This window comes from Hyperoodon ampullatus (genome assembly GCF_949752795.1).
Source record: "Hyperoodon ampullatus genome assembly, chromosome: 11".
Taxonomy (NCBI): Eukaryota; Metazoa; Chordata; class Mammalia; order Artiodactyla; family Ziphiidae; genus Hyperoodon; species Hyperoodon ampullatus.
Window position 1 is genome coordinate 42,153,084 of NC_136924.1, and position 21,351 is coordinate 42,174,434.

Below are 21,351 nucleotides of genomic sequence, written 5' to 3' on the forward strand. Positions count from 1 at the left end.
CCCTTTAGTGTTTATATCAGCTGAATTATGTTTTCTTCATCCGGAAACATCTTAACTGACCCAATGACCTTCTAGAATTTTTCTTTTGGGTCTACACGTTAAACTTTTTCCAATAAAACTTGTAACCTGACTCTCAACACTTAACAATAAATTGTGAACCTTGTTAAAAAAATGAAGATGGAGGTCACCATTTTTAACGGTTGTACTGTGTTACACTGGTTGTCTCATAATTCATTTAACCCGTTTCACTTGCAGTGGGACATTTAGATTGTTTACAACTTTTTACTGTTTTCAGTAATGTTAGAGCGTGTATGTATCTTCATTCATTTGTCCAACAATTTCCTTAGGATAAATTCCTAGGAGAGTAGTTGGAGCATCAAAGCATATGTGTACTCACAGGGCTTTTGCTTCATCTTGTGAAATTGTATGGGACACCAACCTGTTTACACTCCCACCAACACCACTTCCTGGCACTGTGATCAACATCATCCTTTTTCATCTTTGCCGGTCTATTGATAAGTGGTATTTATTTTTTTACTTAAAAAACTACTAAAAAGTCCCACTTTCAGGTTTCCTGGTGGCGCGGTAGTTAAGAACCCGCCTGCCAATGCAGGGGACATGGGTTCGAGCCCTGGTCCGGGAAGATCCCACATGCCGCGGAGCAACTAAGCCCGTGTACCACAGCTACTGAGCCCGCGTGCCACAACTACTGAAGCCTGTGAGCCTAGAGCCCGTGCTCCACAACAAGAGAAGCCACCGCAATGAGAAGCCTGCGCACTACAACGAAGAGTAGCTCCCGATCGCTGCAACTAGAGAAAGCCCGCACGCCGCAACAAAGACACAACACAGCCAAAAAAAAAAAAAAAAAAAGTCCCATTTTCATTTGCTCATTTACCACTTGTATTTCCTCTTGTCCTTTGATGTATATATTTAAAATATATACTTAATTACAAAATCAGGCTGTTCCCCCTTGGGGTCTTCTACTTCCTCACTTATAAAATTTCCGTGTATTAATACTGTATCAGACATGGCATATATTTTGTCCAATTAACAATGTAATGACAAACCAAGCAGCATATTTAGGTCGTCAAATCAGTTTTTGTCAGATGGCCCCTGCTGTAGGTGGTGCTGGCAGGGCAGGAGGTGTTGAGGTCTCTCCCCAGCGCCCAGGCCACGCGTCCATGGCTAGCTACAAAGGGGCATGCTCACTGACCAGGCTGCTGTGGCATTTCCAGGCCACACAGATTGGTTCAGGGGTGGCAGGTAGGTGATCCAAGCGGGCCAGCAGAGGTGCCCCGTGACCACGTGGAATGAGGCTCACCATATGTTATAAAGCAGCTTACATAGTCTGGAGGCAGTGAGTGTTTATTCTTCACAGTGATTGGTTACAATTTTGTTAAATGAAAGGAACTGGTTAGTGGTTTCCTCGAAGCAATTTTGGGGAACAATTTAAGTTTCGCTTATGATTCGCAGAAGAATAAACAAGAAGTGACCCAGGTCATGTTCGCCTCGCTTGTCTTGGAAAATAAGCTAAATTGAGCTTTGCTTGTGTGACTAAACTGGTTTTGTCTGCTCGGGGAATTTTCTGGTCTGGTCTCCGTTTGTGTACGATTGGAACACATGTATCCCGTGTGTGGGTCTCAGACTGTTCGATGCATCCACAGGAAACTGTGCACAGCCTTGCACTGGCCCAAGGGTCCCACTTTACAGCCGAGGAGGTGGTGGTAGTGAGCACACGGCTCCACGCCCCCCCCGAGGCTGCGCCCTGACAGAGCGATGAAACCTGGGGCGCCGCCCTTCAAGACGTGGTGTCGGCCCTGCATGGTGCCGCGGCCCCTCCGAGTGAAGGCGTGGGTTCAGGAGCCAGGGGTGGGAGCAGGGGGCCCCGACTGTCATCACTCTCAGGGGAGCTTGTGCTTCCTGTTCTCACAATTCTGGCCTCTTCTAGAGGTCCCGAATCCCAGAGTGGGGACGCTTTCAGAAAAGGACACAGCGAGCGTCTCACTGAACTTTAAGTTCACTCACTTGGAGGTCCTCGTGCAGGGAGAGGTGTCTCCTCCTCACCATGGGGGAGGCAGGGGTGCTCCTGTGTGGTGAGGGCCGCAAGGTTACGTGTGGCACCTACATGAGCCACTGGGGTGTTTCTCTGACCAGCATTAATGGCATGTGGGCAAGTAGAGCAGCCACGGCCTGAGGAGGGCACCATCAGGGACCAGTGGCTCCAAGGCCTCTAGGATGAGAGTCTGGATCACTCCAACGGGTAAGTGACCTAGAACAGCAGAGGTGCTACCAGGTAGGGGCAGGGTTAGTGTTGGCAGCGGGAGGGCGTCTACAACAGGTGATGGTGGGCCAGTGACTGTTGTGGCTCCAGGATCACGTCGTCAACCTTCCTCTTGGAAGTTTAACCAGAAAAGGGACCAACCAGAATCCTGGAGACGTCTTCCTAGACAGTGAACTTACGTGAAGCCAGCAGATCTGCGTGGGGCAGAGGGCGGGCTGCCGCAGACGTGCTTGCGTCACACCGCCCAGACTCCTCCTACAAGACGAAGGGTCTCGTTCCCCTCAGTTGCTGGCAGCGTTGGCTGCTGATGGCTTGGAGGTAAGTCCCTCCTTGGGACCTGACCTCGGCAGAAGGCACTTCCTCTCCCAAGGTTATGCACCTTCGCAGGGGGCAGCCCACATTCAGTGACTCGTCCGTTCAGCTGTGCAAAGGCTCTACCGGCTCATCTCAAGACATCTCTGGGGGCCATCCTTCGGGGTTGGCCCCATGTTCCCCTCCCAGTTTAACTTTTCCCCAGTAAGCCATCGGCATGGAAATATCTGTCTCACAATCTGCTTCCTGGGGAACCCAGACTTTACCACAGATCTTGCCATCCTCAACCCCCACCTGTCAGGCAGCACCCAGTTTTCTCGTCTCCTGGCTTCGGCAACGACGTTCCCGGTTGCATTTTGTCCCATCATAGCTACTCAACCTGAAACAATAGCTACAAACCTATCAGTGGACCTGACTCCTCCAAGCCTCAGCGCTGTTCCTTCATTGCTGCAGCATTTATGCTTGCCTTTTCCAAAAAGCGTTTGAGGTAGCTCAGTGCATAACAGAATGAGAGTTCCCTAATTACATTTTCATGTATTATGAAACAATTTATACATGCAAAAAGTCATAAAGGATAAAACAAACACCTGAACACAGTCCATCTGCCTTAAGAAATAAAGCATAAAACAACTGAACTCTCTGTAAATTCCTCACTGATCAAAGTCTCCACCAACATCCAGAGGCAACCAGACTCCTGAATTTAGCTTTTAGTATTCTTTTACTCTAAAAAAAGGGAATGAAGTGGTATCATACCACGTGCATTCACATTCAACTTTTTTTCACTCAACATTGCTTGTGAAATCCATTCATGTTGACATGTAAGTAACATTCATTTTTACTATTGTATAGCATTCTCCAGAAAACTATGTGTAATTGATCAGTTTCTCCCAGGAGCAACATTGCAATGAACGTTCCTGTCTTTGCACACAGGCGAGTGGCTCTAGGGTACACACCTGGCTTGTAGGGTATGCGCATCTTTAACTACAAGAAATTGCTAGATGGCTGTCCAAAGTTATTGAATGAATTGATGCTCCCACCAGCAGTGAATCGGTGCACTCCGATTCATGCACTGCTCATAAATCCACATCCTCATCAATTTTGGCACTGAGAGATTTTTAAATTTTTTGTTAAGTGTGAAATGGTATGTCCTTGGTTTTTACAGTAGCCTGAATCTCAGTGAAAGGAAGCCTCTTATGTTTGCCGCTCAGGTGAATAAAGGCTCACTCCTTCACTCTCTGTGCTCATGCACACGTCCTGTTTGACTCCTGCATGGGTCCTGTTCCTCGACTCTACCTCTGCAGAACTCCGGCTTGCACGCCTGGCCTCCTTCCAGATACTCCCTCACACCCATCTCTACCACACGCCCCCGCCTGAACCCATTTCTGGAGATTCTAACTTGACTTTGTTTTTTGATTACGTTGCTCTTGATGCTGACCTATGCCTGCCCACTGGTCCTGGGACTTCGCCCTGGCCTGTCCTCCCCTGCGTAACCCCGCCTCCTCAACTGGAGACCAATATGTCCTCTAACCTAGTGCTTGGCTGAGGCCTGACATCTGACCTCAAATCCAACATGTCCTAAACCAACCATAAACCTGGCTGCAAACAGGCTCACTGCTTGCTTTGAGGTTTCTGTCGGTGGTACTAGTAATCCTTTGCTCAGATAGTCTTGAAGCCTTCGAGTCAATCTTAGTCTCCCTTTAACTAACTCCCTCCCCTAAGAGACAGTAGACAGGAAAGCATTAGGTAAGTTATGGGGAGCAACCAAACCTAAGATGTTATAATTACATCCAATCAGTTGCTCGCTGACTGCTGTCAATCTTCCCTTTCTAAACGCTACTATCTTAGTTCTGCTGCCACCCCACTCACTGATTCTTGCAAGAAGCTAAACTGAGCTGGGGAAAATCCCGTTGGCAGGGCACCCCTGAGGCTGTCAGGAGCTCATCACTGAGGAAGACCTCTGGGGAGGCCCTGGGGCTGTATACTGGGAACAGATCCTTGGGGCCTTCCTGAGCCCCACTAGGCAAGGATCCCAGGAGGCTTCCTGAGGCTATGTCCAGGAAGGGGTCCCTAAGGATCCACTGAGGCTTTATCAGGACATCTCTGGAGATTCACTGAGGTCATGAAAGGACAGGATGCCGGGACAGTTCCTCAGGCTCTGCAGCATCGTAGCCCTGAGTGTCTACTGAGGTTCTGTCAGCAGGGGATCCCCAAGGACACACTGCGATCACCTCAGGGAGATTCTGTGGCTGTGACAGAAGGGGATCCCTGGAGAGGTCCCATGGTTGTCATCCGTTTAACAAACGCTTACTGTGTTAGCTGTAGAAGCAGAAGACACAGGTCTCACCCGCCCAGCAGTATCTTGCAGTACCCTACGGGCTCCGTGGGAAGAAAGACAGGCGGTAAATGTTCCAGGGCAGGGACAAGGGCTGTGGGAAGCCTCTGCTATTACAAGACAGGATAGAAAACTCAGTGTTGCAAGGGATCTGAGAGAGCCACGCGCTCTGCTCTGAGGGCCGGGGGCAGCCTTTACTGAGGCGCTGGCTGGCATACGACTGAGATAATACAGGTAAAGTACCTAGCACAATACCCTGCGTACAGCAAGTACTACATCAGTGTTACTTATCATAAGTGAGGAGGCACGGAAAACTTTAATCAGAAAATATCATCAAGAACTGGCACGCGTGTGTCAAGCGGCTCCCCAAAGCCGCACTGCGCTCCCGTCTGAAATGCCGGTCCCTGACCTCTCAGGTTAGGTCTACCGCCGACAGAAATATAATGCAGCCACATACGTAACTTCTAATTTTCTGGTAGCTACTTTGAAAAAAAGGAGAAAGGAATGTGAAAATAATTTTAGCAATACATTTATTGAACCCAATACACAAAATATTTTACTTCAACGTGTACCCAACATAAAAATCAGCGTCATCATTCCTTCTTCGGTACTGAAGTCCTGGGTGTATTTTACCTGCACGTTTCAAGCGCCGATAGACGCCCGCGGCCAAGGCTCCGGTGGGGGAATCTTCACGCTTCAGCCGAAGCCTGCCAACCCCCTCCTTCCCCGACCCACCTGCCCCCTCCCCGGACCCCACCACCTGTGCCCCTCACAAGCCCCGATCACTTCCTCATGCTTCTCACCTCGCTGCACTGACTGCAGCGGTAAGTCAGCCACTTGGTATTTACCGATCCTTAGCAAGTGCGGGCGACAGACACCTCCTCGACCACCACCCGCAGCGGGGTGCTTTCGGTCTCCGCGTCGCCTCGCCCTCGGGTTAGGACCATTGTCCTGCCGCTTCGCGCAGTAGGAGAACCCTGGGCCGGACACCAGGCCTAAGAAGCCTGCAATTATAAGGACAACCCGGCAGCTGCGCTTCCCCCGCGGCACCGCCCCTTAGACGCCTTTTAGTGACGTCAGGCTCCGCCGCGTCCATCACGCGCTCCCGGATCGGAGGCGGGACTTCCGGGTGCGCGGAGGCACAACTTCCGGAGGGAGGCGGAAGAGCCTCTCGGCTCTACCCTCGGGAATCCCTGGACCAGTGAGGGGCCACCCAGGGTACAGGAAAGGGCCACCGGGGCGGATTGGCCGCCCTCGGGGTGTCGGGGCTGCGGGTCTGAGGGATGAGGAGAGGCCATGGCCAGCGACGGGGCCAGGAAGCAGTTCTGGAAGCGCAGCAACAGCAAGGTCCCGGGCAGGTGGGTGTGACGGGGACCCGGGTCGGGGTCAGAGGTCAGAGGTCAGGTGGGCGCTTCGGCCCGCTGGGCTGCGGTGGAGTCGGGGTCTGGGGAGGGGTGACCTGGGCTCTGAGGAGACCTCTCGGGGTGTCCTGGGGGTCGGATCGTGAGGTCTGGGAGGTGACAGTGGCTGCACGTAGGAGCGAGGCCAGAAAGGAGGAGGAGGAGCTGCCGGCAGGCTTGTCCCGAGACCGGCAGGCTCTCTTCTGCGAAACTCCTCGGCCCCCTGGGGAAGCTGCAAGGAGCCCACTGGGCTCCAGCCGCGAGGAGTTGGTGGAGTGAGGAAAGTGGCCGGGGCAGTCTGCGCCTGCCGGCGAGCTCGGTTTCTGCAGGGGGCGTGGTGGTTTTGACCCACTTGATTGGCGTTCTCGTCTCTCCTGGGCTGCTGCTTTTGTCCTGGGCGAGGAAGAATACTCGAGGCTCCCTGTGGAATTCCATGTTCCCACTTTCTGGCCTCAAAGCCAACTCCTGTCTTGAGTCAGCAGCAGGAAGCAATTTTTTTTTTTTTTTTTTTTTTTTAGTTAAGTGGCTGCAGCGACCTGGGTGCAGCCTGGAAGCTGTACAACTCCAAAGTCCTCCTGTGATTGATGTGTCACCCAGCCCAGCCAGGGCCCTAGGAAACATGAGAGACATGACGGGGAAAACACCTAGGATAAAATCAGCTGCTGGTGAAAATAGATTAGAGATAAACAAACTACAAGATTTCTACACACTGTTCAGTTTGGAAACTCAAGTCTGAGATACTGAAAATTAAGAATTGTCTTAACTCCAAGTAGAATTATTCATAAGCACAGTTTATTCGTAAGTGTTGCATAGTAAACACTATTGTTTGAGTGATAGAATTGTAAACTTTGGAATGCACTGTGTCGAGTCAGAAAGGTTTAATTTTCAGAATGGTCTGGGAGTTAGCAGTATGAGTTCCTGACTGCTCAGAAAAGTGACTTTGGAGGGGGTCACTGAAGTTGGCCAGGCACCCTGTTTTACTCTATAGGACTGTGGGTTTTTTTTTTCCTTTAAATAAATTATTTATTAATTTATATGCTATTTTCGGCTGTGTTGGGTCTTCGTTGCTGTGCACAGCCTTTCTCTAGTTGCGGCGAGCGGGGGCTACTCTTCGTTGTGGTGTGTCGCCTCTCATTGTGGTGGCTTCTCTTGTTGTGGAGCACGGGCTCTAGGCGTGCGGGCTTCAGGAGTTGTGGCACGCGGGCTCAGTAGTTGTGGCTTGTGGGCTCTAGAGTGCAGGCTCAGTAGTTGTGGCCCACAGGTTCAGTTGCTCCTTGGCATGTGGGCTCTTCTTGGACCAGGGCTTGAACCCATGTCCCCAACATTGGCAAGCGGATTCTTAGCCACTGTGCCACCAGGGAAGTCCTTAGGACTGTGCTTGATTGAAGAACAATAAGAGGTTTCATCAAAACCAATGTCAGGGTCCAGGATGATGTGAAAATTCTGGAATAGCAGAGAATAGGAGGTCCTAGCAGTGACAGGAACACATGCTCTAGAACACAGACTCCAAGGAAAGGAGCCACATGGCAGTAGAACTTTTGTGTGTTGTTTTTAGGTATTGAGATTTTAGTTCCTCCTCGGTCTAAATAGATTCTGATTCTTAACAACCAGCTGAGGTGTGAGAATAATCGAGCTCCTGTGTGTAGTTATAATGGTGAATAAACCTTTGGATTGATGACTGTGTCTCTTGGGTATTTGCCCTCGTATTGGGTTCAGTAGTGCCTCCCCCGCCGCAATTCAGGTCCTCGGACCCTGTGCTTGTGACCATATTTGGAAATAGGGTATTTGCAGATGGAATCAAGTTAAAATGAGAAGTGAGGTCACACTGGATTAGAGTGAGCCGTAGTCCAGTGACTGGTGTCCTTATAAGAAGAGGGAAATTTGCACACAGAGAGACAGACACAGGGAAGATGGCATGTGAAGATGGAGACAGACTGGAGTGATGCCTTTACAAACCAAGGCAGGCTGAGGATTCCTGGCAGCCAGTAGGAGCTAGGAGAGGCAGGGAAGGATCCTCTCCTAGAGCCTTCAGAGACAGCACGGCCCTGCCGACACCTTGACTTTGGACTTGTAGCCTCCAGCTCTGTGACAGGATAAATTTCTGTTGTCTTAAGCCGCTAAATTTGTGGTACTTTGTTGTGACAGCCACAGGAAAATAATACTGTCCTCGACTTTCTTCTGTGAAATCCTGCATTCCCAAAGACAGCCTTGCTTTTTCCTTGGACTCCGATACTGTGCCGTGCCTTAGGCCTTTTTGAGAGCAGTTCCCGTGTGATAGTCCCAGACTTGGAGTGGAGTCTTGGAGGCCTCCTGGAGGCCGTCACTGCAGAGGACAGGGCGAGGAGGAGAGGTTGGCTCACCCGGAAAGGCCTGCACAGCCGCTGCGTGCCCCTCGTCTCCTGTGGCCTCGTCTCTGGCAGTGCTGCCGTTTCAGGCGACAGGAGTCGCAAAGGTGTGCCCGTTTCCCTGTCAGTAGATGACCTCCCTGTGGTGACCGCTGGCCGCCTACCTGGTCTTTACCTACACAAGCTTGGCACTGCAGATCCCAGTTGGCTCCAGTGGTCGTGCCAGCTCTTCTGAGTGGTTCCTGTGATTAACTTTTTTTGAGTGTGGGCCTTAACCCAGAGAAACTCAAAGGAGGAAGAATACACCCACCACAAGATATGGAACTGGTAAAGGCTCTTTTGTATAGCACAATCCTTTATAATTAGTAATTCCTTAGTAAGAATTCCTATGACAGTAGTGGCTGCTATTCATCGAGCACTTACTATTTGCCCGGCGCTATTCCTGGCGCTCTGCAAGTGTTCGTGTCTCTGGTGTTTTAGAGTTTACAAAGCACACTCTGTCCTCCAGGCACACTCTGACACTCAGTGAGGTAGGCTGGTTTAAAGCCCCTTGGTTGTTTTCCCCAAAATGCCATGCCGAGAAGCTTAAGTGTTTTTGCATGATGTCTAAGGCCCTTTATAACCTGAGTCCGCTCCATTCTTTAGCCCCATCTCCTGCCCCTCTTTGCTTTGAGCTTTGCCCTCACTGGTGCTGATGGGCTTGTAGGATCCTTGCTGTACCTGCTGTGGGACGCCTCTGTCAGTTTCATGCTTTCATAGCTGGCCAGAATGTTCTTTTCCTCCCTTCCCTCTCCTTTGCCTGGCTTTTAATTTTTCTTATTTATTTCTTAGTTTTTTGGCCTCGCTGTGTGGCATGTGGGATCTTAGTTCCCCGACCAGGGATGGAACCCATGCCCCTGCATTGTGAGCGCGGAGTCTTAACCACTGGACCTCCAGGAAAGTCCCTGCTGGGCTTACTTTTTGTTTGTTTGTTTGTTTTGCGGTACGCGGTCCTCTTACTGCTGTGGTCTCTCGCGTTGTGGAGCACAGGCTCCGGACGTGCAGGCTCAGCGGCCATGGCTCACGGGCCCAGCTGCTCCGCGGCATGTCGGATCCTCCCGGACCGGGGCACGAACCTGTGTCCCCTGCATCGGCAGGCGGACTCTCAACCACTGCGCCACCAGGGAAGCCCCGGGCTTACTTTTTAAAGATGTTTAAGAACTCGCCTCCAGTGTACCTCCTGGTCAGGGCTGGCCTGTTTTCATGAAGTCTGGACTAAAGTACCCCTTTGTGCGTCACACTCAGTGTTGGAAAGTGCTTGTTTTCTTCACCAGACGGTGAGCTCTGCATGTTCAGGGAGCGTGCCTTACTCATCTTTGCATTGTTACTGCCAAATCAATAAGTGGTGGTTGATCCAAACTGTTTTCCAGATTAACCTGGAGAGACTGAGTGATTTGGCCAAGGGCTCACACTGCACGAGGTGGTCTTGCTGGTAGATCCCCCTATTCTGTGCACATCCTGGTCCTTAGATTATGTATTTGGCTGATGCTTTCTTAGAAGCTCCTTCTCTGGATGAGGCAGGATATGTGATATGGTGGAAAGACGTCTGACTGGGAATTGGGTGGCCCAGGTTTTAGCCATCGTTTTCTGTTAATCTCTCTGTGACCTTCACCTTCCTCATATTGCCCCCAGGGCCATCAGTTTCTGCATGTATAACCTAGGGAGTTGCGTTAGACCTAAGTGGATGTGACCTACAGGAGGATATTTGCTTGGCCTAACCCTGTTCTCTTAGATGAGAAGGAGAGAAGCCTCTTGGACCAGTTTTGAGAGTCTGATAATTGATTTATTCAGCAAATATTTATTTAACCCAGATTATGTGCCAGTAATTGTTCTAGGTGCTAGAGATGCATCAGTGAACAAAACAGACCAAAATCTGTGCTCTCACAGAGCTAACGGAGGAGTGGGAGAGGCAGAGAATAACTAAGTTTTTTTTTTTTTTTTGGTTGCGCCTCACGGGTTGTGGGATCTTAGTCCCCGACCAGGGATCAGACCAGGGCCCTTGGCAGTGAAAGCGCTGAGTCCTAATCACTGGACCACCAGGGAATCCCCCGAGAATAACTAAGTAGAGAGTTAACTGTCAGAAGGTGAAGACTGCTATCAAAACAGAGCAGGGAAGTGGGATAGATCTTTCGGGGGCAGGTGCCGTGGGGATGGTGTCATGGTGATAAGGTGACCAGGTAAGCTCTAACAGAGCAGGTGACATTTGAGCAAGATTCGCAGCAGGTGAGGGAACAGGCCTCCTGGGTGGCCGGGAAAGAGTCGTCCAGGCAAGGGGTGAGCTCGTGCAAAGGCCCTGGTTCGGGGGCGATGCTGGTGTGTCCGAGGAGAAGCCCAGGGGGGCCGGCGTGACCACTGCTGAGTGGGGGAGAGACTTGTGGGGCACGAGGCCTGAAAGGTGGGAGTGGTGGGCCTCAGGGTCCCAGGAAAGACAGGGACTCCCAGTCTTTTCTTCCGAGTGAAGGGGGAGCCTTTGGAGGATTATGGCAGCGGCATGCCCTGCCTTTGGTTTAGCAGGATTCCTTTGGCTGCCCTGTTGTAGGTAGACTGGGGGGCCGAGAGGGCCAGGGCGGAAGCAGGGAGACCAGTTAGGAGGCTTTGTGAACATCCAGGTGAGAGGCGGTGGTGGTTTGATAAGAATCAGGAAGCTGATAATAAGAATCAGAAAAGGTTCAGCCTCTGACTCTCTGGGCCTGTTCTTTTGTGGGCCATTGACTTGCTTGGCTCCCACGGGGCTGTGGCTTTCTGCAGTTGCACTTGGCATTCTTGCTACACTTAACTTTAAATGCCAAGACGAAATCATAGCACACTGGGTGTGAGAACACAGACAGCCTTTCAGCGTGGATCCGACGCTTGCTATTTTAGCACGGCTCTGCCTGGCAGTGTGCTCTGCTGACAGCAGGGTAGGCGGGCTGCTGGGGCATGTGAAGGGTGACATTTGTAAGTGCGGTGGCAGCAAGAAAGGCCGGGACTGAATATGGCAGGGCCATGGGTGCTCGGGTAGACATGGAGCAGACGACCTTTCACGGTGTCCTGGCCCTGGCAGCTTTCAGCGCACAGCTGTCACAGCCACGAGGCGGCCCTGAACAAGTGGGACACTCAGCTCAGCTGTCGTCTCCACAGGCCACCGTCAGTCGTCAGCTGCAGGAGAGGAGTGTGGCGGGGGACAGTTCATTCAGAAAATACTGGAGCACCTTCAGTGCGCCAGGTACCGCGGGGAATGCTGAGCAGAGGCATGGGCCTCGGGGTCCTCAGGCCGAAGGAGACGGTGAACAGCTGATACACAGCAGTGTGCAGGCTCCCACGGCCGCAGCCTGGTGATGGGGGCAGAACACCGGAGCCCCGCATCTGTAGAATGCCACGTTCCCCCCCGCCCCCGGAGGAGGTCTCGCCTAGGCTGGGACCCGGGGCTGGAGCAGGGGCCAGCCTGCCACGCAGAGGTGCGGGTCGGGGTCGGGGCCGGAGCTCTCCGCAGGGAGACCCCGAGGAGGAATTGAGGAGGGGTGCGTGGGGCCCAGAGCACGCAGGGCTTCCAGGCCCTGGAGAAGATTTGGGTCTTGGTCCCGAGAGCCCTGAGGAAGCACTTCATCCTGTTCCTCCGCCTCGAAGAGAGGGTGAGAGGAAGTGGGCATGGGAAGTGGGGACCAGGGCAGCGGCTGTGGGCAGGGGGAGTGGACAGGTTCAGGGCCCGGGCTGCAGTGGGCCTCGAAGGGGTCACTGACGGGTGGGGTGTTGGGGGTTGAGGTGACCCCCAGGGTTCTGGCCTGAGGGGTGGGGTCCCCCCCAAGATGTCCACGTCCTCATCCTCAGAGCTTGTGAAGTGTCAGTTCCACGGCAAAGGGGAATTACATTGCAGACGGAATTAAGGTTGCCCGTCAGCTGCCCCTGAGATGGAGAGGTTGCCCTGGATTATCCGGTGGGCCCAGCGCAGTCATATCAGCTCTTAAAAGTATCAGAGATTGGACACAGGTGGCTCCGTCTGATCTGCGGTTGCTGGCTTTGAAGATGGAGGAAGGGGCCCCGAGCCAGGGCACCTGGTGGCCTCTAGGAGCGGGGAGCAGCCTGTGCTTTTGGTCAGCAGGAAGACAGGGACCTTGGTTCCGCACCTGCTAGAAACTGACTTCTGTCAGCGACCCGGATGAGCAGGAAATGGATTCTCCCCAGGACCGCCTCCAGAATGGGTGCAGTGGGCTGACCCCTGTACTTTAGCCTGGGAGACCCATGCTGGACCTCTGACCTCCAGAGTGTTAAGATGATGGGTGGGAATGTTCGAAGGCAGTAGGTTTGTTACAGCGGCTGCAGGAAAGCAGAGCCCTGCGGGGGAGGTGGAGGGGCAGGGAAGTGTGCCCGAGGGACATCGGGTGGGGAAGGGGTCCTGCACTTGAACGTGGGCTGGTACCTCGGCCAGTCTTCATGGGTGGGCTGGGCCCTCACTGGTGACCTCTGCAAAGCATATTTAGTCAGAGGGGTCTTCTCTGTTCCGTGTCCTCTCGGGTCCAGGGGCCAAGTGGAGGCCCCGCCTCTCTTTCCTCAGAAGTTCTGAGCTGCTGCCCCACCTGTTCTCCTGTCTTGTGTTTTTATAGACCTGGCTTGTTTTCTTGCTGGTGCTTCTGGAGTGGCTGTTTGGAGTGTCTCTTTATTCCTAGTTTTCCCTGTCACGAGGAGCCCAGGAGTCCGTGCTCTGGCAGTGACTTTGTGTTTTGTTTGGGGGGGGGGCGGTCGGTCTGGTTGCCACCCGTGAGTGGAGATGGTCTTGCTGTGCTGAGCACTGTGGAAGCACCGGAGGGTGGGGTTTGGCTAAATACATAGTTTGTTTTACTTGTTTGTTTTCCAGTGGTCATGTTTCATGTTATGAAACACCTTTTATTTTGTCTGGAAACATTTTGAAAAAATAAATTTAAAATGAAATCATTTTTTTCCCTCTTAAATGTTTATCTAATGTTGCAAATCTGGACTCTTTTGGGTTAATTTTAGATGAGGACAAAAATGACTTAAAAAATCCCTGATGATTTTGATTTGTTCTGTTTTTTTAAAATTTTGTAAAATGAGAGCTGGAGGAGGTGTTTCACTCCCCTAAGTACTGTGAAGGCGAGATCAGAGGTTGGGGGTGGAAATGAACAGAACAGGCGCCGGAAGCCCTCGCCTCCGTTTTTCTGTTCCCACTGGAGTGGCCCCGCCTGGCCCCTGTACAGCTAGGACAAGGGCAGCGGCACGGTGAGCCGGGACCAGGGCGTGACACCCGCCCCCGCCTGGCCTTCTCTGGAAGCTCCACCATCTTGCCACTCCTGGGCTTAGCCCCTCCTCAGTGGAACACGTGCAGTGTGAGGAACGGCCCCTGCAGGCCCTCTGGGTGCAGCGGGGGTCCCGGCCTTGGAGGGGCTGGGCTGCACGTGGGGGATGCCTCCGTGCTCGGCCCTGGGAGTGCAGACACGACCGACCGCCTGGTTCTCCCTCCGGAGGATTCCGGGGAGAGTGGCTGTGAACCACATCCGCGGGCAGGTGTTGGCTCTGCGCCCCAGGCGGGAGGTGGAACCTCGGATGGAGATGGTGCTGGCCTTGTAGTGACACCTCGTACCAGCGCCTGCTTACTGAGCACCTCCCTTGTTTCAGGCTCTTGACACACATGTTCGGGCCAGCAGCAGCAGGAATGCTGAGGGGTCCTTTACAGACTTTACCGGCTGCAGCTGAGCTGGTGGTGGTGGGCCTGGCCCGGGGCTGGGGGTGGGACCCGGTTCCTTGCACACTGACTTCCTCTTTCCCGGTTCTCCCGGGGTGAGAGGGGCAGCTTCTAGGTTCACCCAGACATTCCCCGCCTCACAGAGACAGGCAGAGGGTCAGGAGGCCCAGAGGGGAGGGGGCAGCCTGGGTTCTTCCCATTTCTGGGCTCCGTGCTGCAGGGGACTTCTGTTTTGAGTGTCCCTGGTCCTTTTGTTCCCTCATTCTGATGCTGTTTCCTCTTTTGGGGGGATTCACGTGGAAATCCCAGCCTGAGTGCTGAAGGTGGCGAAGGCGCATGTAGCTGTCGGTGAGTTTAGTTGCTTAGAACAGTTACGGATTCTCTTACTGGGGTTATGAGAGCTCAGGGCTGAAGCTGCTGTTAGTGTTACTAGCGCAGCTGGGCAGGGGGCCCTCGTCCCTCTGCTGCTCTCTGCCCGAGGCCCCTCGGTGAGCAGTGAGCGAGCTGGCTTTGAACTCAAGCATGTTGGCGGAGGGCAGAGCCCTTTCTCTACGCCGCCCTGTGCGTTTCTGGGCTCCTGACCGCATGAACGCTCTGTTCCCCGTGGTCCATCCTCCCGGGGTCTGGAGTTCACCGGCAATGCCAGAGTGTTCCGGCCCGGGTATGGTCCGCTGTCTTCCTTCTCGCCCGGGCTGCACCCTCGAGTTTGGCCCGTGCTGCCGGGGCCAGACCGTGACACGGCTCTCAGATGTGCCCTGGGCCGCTCTCGCCCTGCTCCCTCCCACAGCTCGCTGCAGGGTTTGCCATGAGCCTTCTTTCCGTGAGCGTTTCTACTGGCCTCAAGGACAGAATGCTCTCGCTGGCGCTCAGGCTCACACGCAGCGAGACAAATGATGTTCCATGCTTGTGATCCTCGGCCGAAAGCCCTCGGCAGGGTCTGGTCTTGTCAGAGGGCGTGGGCACGGTGTGCGTGGAGAGGCGGGGCGGAGGACGGGGTCTTGGAGAGGGGAGGGGTCCCTCGGCGTCACGGGACCTTGGAGGCGGGAGGCAGCCCCTAGGGGGCGCTCAGCACCTGCTTCTCTTGTCACGTGCGCGTGTTTGCAGGTGGCGAGGCCAGCCGGTTGGGTGGGAAGCAGAAGGGGTCTGGCCTTGCCATTACAGAATTCAGGAGGAAGAGAGCGCAGGAGACCTCCTGGCCCCCCAGTATTCACCGCACTGTCTCCCTCCCGCCGTCTGGGGCATGGGGATTGTCTTACCGGTCCCGTTACCGCCCTGGGGTGGCTAGTGCTACGGGTTAGTCTCAGACAGACCGGGGCTGCCGCCTCCTGCGCCCCGTTTTGATTCCTTTAGAATTACTCCCTAGCTTGGGTTAGTTTCCTGTGCCAAAACCAGTCATGGAGCCATTACAGCATTTTATGTCCCAGCCACATGTGGGCTCATCAACCACCATGACTGTAAGTCAGTCACTCTGACAGGGCCGGGCAGGCAGGGGACGCTGGGGGCTCCTCAAGGGTGTTGCCTAGTTACGCCCACTTATGAGGGGATGTGCTCTAGTCTTTGGAACTTAACTCCTTCAGGTTTAAAATGCTTAATCATTCAAGTATTTGTGTAGTAAAGAAGGGAGCACTGAACTAATGAGAACCTACTGTATAGCACAGGGAACTCTGCTCAGTGCTTTGTGGTGACCTAAATGGGAAGGAAATCCAAAAAAGAGTGGAGATATATATATGTGTATACATATAACGGATTCACTTTGCTGTACAGCAGAAACTAATACAACATTGTAAAGCAACTATATACCAATAAAAATTTAAAAAAAAAAAGAAGGGAGCACTGAATGTAGCAACAAGTATCTTGGGTTTTGGGATCGCTGTTCTTGGAGATTAAGTCACGGAAGGAGTGAGTGATGGGGTCAGGAGGAGGGACGCTGGGGACAGCGGGTGTGTTTCAGGTGTCACAGACGGCCCAGGAAGAGAGCCAGGAGGCTGCCAGGGGCTGCACGAGGCGGGGCACGCATGTTGTGTTGTACCTGCGTGACTGCAGAGGGTCACGTCCTGTCTGGGGAAGTGGGTGTGAGGCATGGCAGTGGGGGCAATGTGAGGTGGTGATTTGTGGCCGAGAGCCAGCAGCAGCTCAGCCTGGAGGCCGCTGTTTGAGTGTTTACTGGAGGTGCCCAGCAACGTCAGGAGAGAGCGCGGTTTCGCGTGAACTGGGAAGCAAAAACCGGTGGAGCACTGGGCTTCGGGACGCACGGAGGAGTCTGAGGGGCGTCCAGATAGGCTGGCAGGAGCTGGGAGAGAGGAGAGAGGGCTCCGTGCGGTGAGCCTGGAGGTGATGTCGGCAGGAGAGGGACTGGGGCGAGAAGCAGCAAGGTGGGGAGAGGTGGAGAAATGGGACCCCTGACGGCCGACTGCCGGGATGGCAGGGTTGGACTTTTACATGTTAATTTCAAAAGACTCCTCCCCCCCATTCATACATTGTGCTTTTATGGAGGTGTAATGGACGTATTATATTACTTTCAGGTGTGCAACCTAAGGATTCGCTCTATGTACCTATTGCAGAATGATCACAGGAAGTCTAGTTAACGTCCATCCCCACACAGTTACACGCTTGTTCCTTGTGATGAGAACTTGTAAGATTACAAGCAACCTTCGCATCTGCGGTGCAGTGTTACTAACTTCAGTCACCTTGCTGTGCGTTACGTCCCCAGGACTTATTTATCTCGTAAGTGGAAGTGTGTGCCTGTGGACCCCTTCACCCATTTCGCACCCCGCCCCGCCTCTGGCAGCCACCAGTCTGTTCTCTGGGTCTGTGAGCTCACACGTTGCTTTTTTCCCTTTAACTGAAGTAGAGTTGATTTACAGTATTATATTCCACACATTGCTTTTTTCATGTGAGGGGGAAGTTTACTGTCAACATCCTCACTTCTAAGACCTGTCTGAAGAGCCATCCGTGAAGCAGCTTGCTGATTGGATCAGTAAGTGCCCGTCTCCACTGGCTCCTGGGCCCCCAAGGAGTGTGACAGGAGGCGAACTCCAGGCCCTCTTACAGGGAGCTCGTGGCCCAGGGGGGGAGAGCTCAGTAGGTGGCTGAGAGCTTGCGGGACGGGGCAAGTGTCACTGCCAGGTGGCGTAGCATGGGTGTTGATGGTGGGACAGCCCGGGAGCCCCTCTGCTCAGGGTCCTGTAGGGACACATGTGTCTGCACTTGACTCTGTGGGCGGGACCATTTCAGATGATGCCATGGGCGGGAGGAATGGTGGAATTGTTTACCCTTGTAATAATGGCGTTTCATACATTTTCCTCCAGAGCCCTCTAAAGTTAATTTCCTTGGAAAACTTACCTCTCTGAATGTATTTTATAAATCTGGGGAGCATCACTGTGGTTAGAACACGCCTAATGGTAAATCAGTTGCTAATTTAGTTTATCTTTCAGAAAACTGCTGGAGACATTGAGTGATGACTGTGCTTAGAGAGGTTGATGGGCTGTAAACTGAGTTACTACATGATTTGCCTATTTACTTCATGTGTCTGAAATACAGGGAGGCAGTTAATCGTAAAGATGGCCGTATAATTTTTCATTTATTTTATGATGCTTACGCAAGCTTTACGCAGCTTGGATGTATTTCTTTTACTTTTATCTTCTCTTGCTCTTTGCCATTTCATTCATTGTTATTTTCACTCACTGCTCTTTAACCTTTAATGAAAAAAAAAAAAAAAGCTCTTCTGGTGTTGTCCCATCAGTTTTGTTTTGGAGCCAGGGCCTTGGTGTAGGCGGTCCAAGTTCAGACCAGAAAGAAGTTCTCTGGGATACACAGGAGAGAAACACCTTATTGTCAAACCCAGAGGCCTTGCGACATTGGGCTCTCCTTCCTCCTGCCTCCTTGGCTTCTGCTCTGTAACTTAGGCTCATTCCCTCCTTTCTCCTCCCACTTCAGTGCCTACCTGTATCCTAATGACTCTCCACCACGGCGGGAGCAGCATCCGTGGCATCTTCGCAGCGCCAGCGTCGGGCCGGGCCTGGAGCAGGTGCTCAGCCAGGGTGTGTCGAGTGACTCTAGTGGGGCAGCCTCGGGGTCGTCTGTGACTGGCTAAGATGTCACTGATTCGTGGTGCTCTCGGTGAAGGCCACGCCCCAGAGCTTGGCTGTCCACAAGTAGGCCCTCAGACAGACAGTCTTTGACTCTGAGTTTTTAAAAAGCTTTCCTGGGGGGCTTCCCTGGTGGCGCAGTGGTTAAGAATCCACCTGCCAATGCAGGGGACACAGGTTCGAGCCCTAGTCCGGGAAGATCCTACATGCTGTGGAGCAACTAAGCCCGTGCGCCACAACTACTGAGCCTGTGCTCTAGAGCCCCGTGAGCCACAACTTCTGAGCCTGTGTGCCACAACTGTTGAAGCCCGCGCGCCTAGAGCCCATGCTCTGCAACAAGAGAAGCCACGCAATGAGAAGCCTGTGCACCACAAGGAAGAGTAGCCCCTGTTCACCGCAGCTAGAGAAAGCCTGCACACAGCAACGAAGACACAACACAGCCAAATATTAAAAAAAAAAAAAAAAAAAAAAAAGCATTCCTGGGGACTTCCCTGGCGGTCCAGTGATTATCCACTGCAGGAGGCATGGGTTTGATCCCTGGTTGGGGAAGTAAGATCCCGCATGCCGCGTGGCACGACCAAAAAAAAAAGCTTTCCTGACTGGTGTAAAGGCAGCCTGGATAGAACCCTGAAGAGATGGCGTTGGTCCCCAAGGCCCATCTCTTTCTTTTGGGTGTTCCTGCATCTGCCCCATGTCTCCAGCCTGTCTTCATGTTGGGACCCCGTCCTCCGAGGAGCGCTCTTCCCGGTTCTCTCTCTCCCTCTTTTTTTTTTTAAATTAATTTAAAATTCTTTTTCTTTTTTCTTTTTAAACCCCACATTTGTTTATTTATTTATTTTTTTGGCTGTGTTGGGTCCTTGTCTCTGTGTGAGGGCTTTCTCTAGTTGTGGCAAGCGGGGGCCACTCTTCATCACGGTGCGTGGGCCTCTCACTGTCACGGCCTCTCTTGTTGTGGAGCACGGGCTCCAGACGCGCAGGCTCAGTAGTTGTGGCTCACGGGCCCAGTTGCTCCGCGGCATGTGGGATCTTCCCAGACCAGGGCTCGAACCCGCGTCCCCTGCATTAGCAGGCAGATTCTCAACCACTGCACCACCATGGAAGCCCCCGGTTCTCTCTTTAAACCTTAGCTTTGCCCGTTCTTTTGTCATCTTTCGTTCCCTTACCAATGGGGGCGTTTTCTGTGCCTTCTGCAGAAGAGGTGACCTTTATGGGGACTCGGGGCTCTCGTGGGAGGCACTTCTAGTTGGGGGCCGCTTTGGGGCACATTGTGGGCGTCTCTCTGCCTTCCTTCCTGACCCGTCCTGTGCTGTCCTTTGTCTGGACCCAACCCTCTCACCGAGCTGGAAGCCTCTGTTACATCGCAGTGTTGGAGCCTGTGACGCCTTGTTAGTTCTCGGTCATTCTTCTTCCATCTGAGAGTCCTTCCCGGCTGCTCAGGCATGTGGTCGTCAGGATATATACAAATTGGACCCAGAGGACACCGTTCATGGTCCCCGCCATTGCCTACTGGTAACAAATTAGTCTTTCTTAAGTTTCATTTTCTTAGTTTGGAGGATGATAAAAATTTCCGTCCTTTCCACATGAAGTATACTGAAATGTTGTGACGGTAGCAGTGCAGACTCTGTTATTCGGGGCGGGAGGGGTGGACTTGGACCTATTTAAAAGGTTCATCGAGTGATGTTGGTCATCTGGGCTATGGGTGCTGAAGGTGTGCTTTTGCACCCTGAGCCTTCCCCGCATGTGCATCTGCTCCCCGGCACCTGGGCCAGGAGGGACTGGTCTGGTCCTTCCCCATCCTCACTTCTCCCTAGCTCGCCCTCCTTCCCTCCCTCCTTCCCTCCTTCCTTCCTTCCTTCCAACACCTTTGTAGAGATATCATTTATGTAACATACATTTCACCCACTTAAAGTGTACAATTCAGTGTTTTTAGTGTATTCACCCAGTTGTACCACCATCACCACAGAGAGAGGCCCAGAACTCATCAGCAATGATTCCCTCTTCCCAGCTCCTGGCAACTGCTAACGTACCTTTCATTTCTATAGATTTGCCTATTCTGGATGTTTCATGTAAATTGAATTATATGTGTGGTCCTTTGTGACTAGCTTCTTTGACTGACTGTGACGTTTTCAAGGGTCACCCATGTTGGAGCATCTCTTTTTATGACCTACTAATGAATGTTCCATTGTATGGATAGGCACATTTGATTTATCCATTCATCAGTTGATGGACATTTGGACTGTTTCCACATTTTGGCTGTTATGAATAATACAGTACAAGTTTTTTGTGTAGACATGTTTCCATTTCTCTTGGGTGTGTACCTAGGAGTGGAATCGCAGGGTCATGTGGTCAATGTTGGACCTTTTGAAGACCTGCCAGGCTGTTGTCCAGAGCGGCTGCACCCATTTTCACTCCCATCCACAGCGTGTAAGGGTTTCAGTTTCTCTGCATCCTCGCCAACACATATTATCTTTAAATTTTTGCCCCCCTACTGGCTGTGAAGTGGTACCTAATTGTGATTTTTTTCTTTTTTTTAAATTTTTTGGTCGCGGCTTGCGGCATGCAGGATCTTAGTTCTTGACCAGGGATCGAACCCCTGCCCCCTGCAGTGGAAGTGCAGAGTCTTAACCACTGGACTGCCAGGGAAGTCCCTCTAATTGTGATTTTTTTTTGTGTGGTACGCGGGCCTCTCACTGCCGTGGCCTCTCCCGTTGCGGAGCACAGACTCTGGACGCGCAGGCTCAGCGGCCATGGCTCACGGGCCCAGCCGCTCCGTGGCATGTGGGATCCTCCCGGACTGGGGCACGAACCCGTGTCCCCCGCATTGGCAGGCGGACTCTCAACCACTGCACCACCAGGGAAGCCCCTCTAATTGTGATTTTG

General features: G+C 52.6%; 1 protein-coding gene across 6 annotated transcripts in view; it reads left to right on the forward strand.

Annotated features, from left to right (window-relative positions):
* Positions 1-6,206: 6,206 nt before the first annotated feature.
* TBC1D22A (TBC1 domain family member 22A) overlaps positions 6,207-21,351 on the forward strand; it is a gene marked incomplete at its 5' end in the record, with an annotated part of 316,544 nt that continues 301,399 nt past the window's right edge. For 5 of the 6 annotated variants that reach the window (XM_079715576.1, XM_079715578.1, XM_079715575.1 and 2 more), the window contains one exon: positions 6,222-6,283. In XM_079715576.1, the coding sequence (XP_079571702.1) occupies positions 6,222-6,283 (62 nt within the window). Of the gene's footprint in view, positions 6,284-21,351 lie in introns of all 6 variants that reach the window. The other variant, XM_079715580.1, reaches the window with a different exon arrangement.